Raw genomic sequence first — 1,645 nt, forward strand, 5'->3', positions numbered from 1 at the left:
TAGCTTCATTTCCAGGGAGGGTTTCTTCCTCTGGTCAGGTGACAGTGAGCAGATCATCATTTTTAATGAGGTCAGAGCATCTGCTGCTGTTGTAGGTCAGGATAACCCGCAGAGAGGGGCTTCCCTAGCTGTCTGCCAGACAGCAGTCTGTGAACTCTGACTCGGACCTTGTCCTGCCAGTGGGTCACTCCTGCAGAGTCACGGGTCAGTTTAATCAAGTTTCACCGGTACACACAGGAATCGGTTACAGTTACAAAGGAAGGTAATAAATAAATTAAAGATGCCGACAAAAAAGAAAAAAACAAGACCGAGCACAGAGGAGGAAACCAAAGATGTCAATGACGAGGATTCAGAGGATCAGGAACCAAAGCCCAAGAAGAAAAGTAAGCAGCTCAGTGAGTCAGAGGATGCTGGAAGGTTAAAGAAGAAGACAAAGAAGAAGAAGAAGAAGAAGCTAAAAGACAGCAGTGAAGAAGGATACAATTCTGACACATCAGAGCCTGATGTAAGGAGCACCAAGCCAAAAGGGAGAGTTAAAGAAAAGGTCAAAAAGAAGAAGAAAGCCAAAGAGGAGAGCGAGGATGAGTTGAGCAATGACTCACAGAATACTGATAATGACGATAACAATAATGACTCCTAGAGCAAAAAGAGAGGAGAAAAACTCCCTGATGTGATTGAGACCACTAAGAAAGGATCTGAGAAGTCCTTGGTCAAAGACAAGATGGGGGGAAAGGATAAAAAATCCAAAAAGGACTCGGAGGAAGACCAGGCAGCTGGGGATGAAGATGAAGGGAAAAAGAAAAAGAAAGACAAGAAGAAGAAAGGTTCGGTTAGGGGAGATAGTGACGAAGACACCAAAAAGACTAAAGGCAAGAAGAAGAAGGTCGAAAATTACGTTGAAATCTATGAGCGTGAGCTTCGCAACTACGAGCCAGAAAAGGTGGAGAACTACGAGGATGAGTACCACAAAAAGAAAGGTAATTGCAGAAGTTTTATCTCAACCTGTAAAACGCTCAAAAGGCAAGCTGTGAAAAAGAGAATTAAAATACCTTTTTTAATAGAGAGAGCATGTTATATCATTAATTCGATGTAAGTTCTGACATCTGACACCCAGAGGTGAGGTTAATCCTTAATTGCAATTACAGGAGCCTGAGTGGCTCCTTCATTACTGTCCCTATGCTTTGGTTTGATGTAAATGGTTAACATTACACTGAGTGAAGTAGTATCCTTGTACTGTCAGTACTTCAACCTACAGCTATATGACACCTGTCACTCACTAATGTTTCACATCCTAATAAGGTCTTCACTGTCCTCTAAAGTTCCTTTGTAATTTGTTACAGTTTTAATAGAAGAGAGAATTACCCTTACCTTCATTTTCACTCCTTGTTTAATTTAATATATAGACCTTTGCCATTCAAAGTGTATTATTAGCAATACTTCTTATTTAAGGGCAGTAAGGGTTTGATGGTACATTCAGAGGGTGATGGGAGTTAACCAAATTAAGTAGAATTAAAGGTAGTTATTATTTAATGTACTTTATTTTATATTTCAAGTTGTTTTTATTTGATATAATTGTTCTTTTCACATTATCCCTCTCCTTCTTGTTTGTTTTCACATCTGACATCTCTCTTTTAATTTATCCTTC

The 1,645-nt window shown here is 39.6% G+C and overlaps 1 protein-coding gene across 1 annotated transcript in view; it reads left to right on the plus strand.

Annotated features, from left to right (window-relative positions):
- Positions 1-280: 280 nt before the first annotated feature.
- Positions 281-1,645, plus strand: part of loxhd1b (lipoxygenase homology domains 1b) — a 24,981-nt gene continuing 23,616 nt past the window's right edge. The window contains exons 1-2 of the mRNA XM_035658245.1: positions 281-505; positions 641-977. Of these exons, the coding sequence (XP_035514138.1) occupies positions 281-505; positions 641-977 (562 nt within the window). The remainder of the gene's footprint in view (positions 506-640; positions 978-1,645) is intronic.

The sequence above is a fragment of the Morone saxatilis genome, unplaced genomic scaffold, assembly GCF_004916995.1.
Source record: "Morone saxatilis isolate NCDOM2014 unplaced genomic scaffold, NCSU_SB_2.0 Contig16, whole genome shotgun sequence".
Classification (NCBI taxonomy): Eukaryota; Metazoa; Chordata; class Actinopteri; family Moronidae; genus Morone; species Morone saxatilis.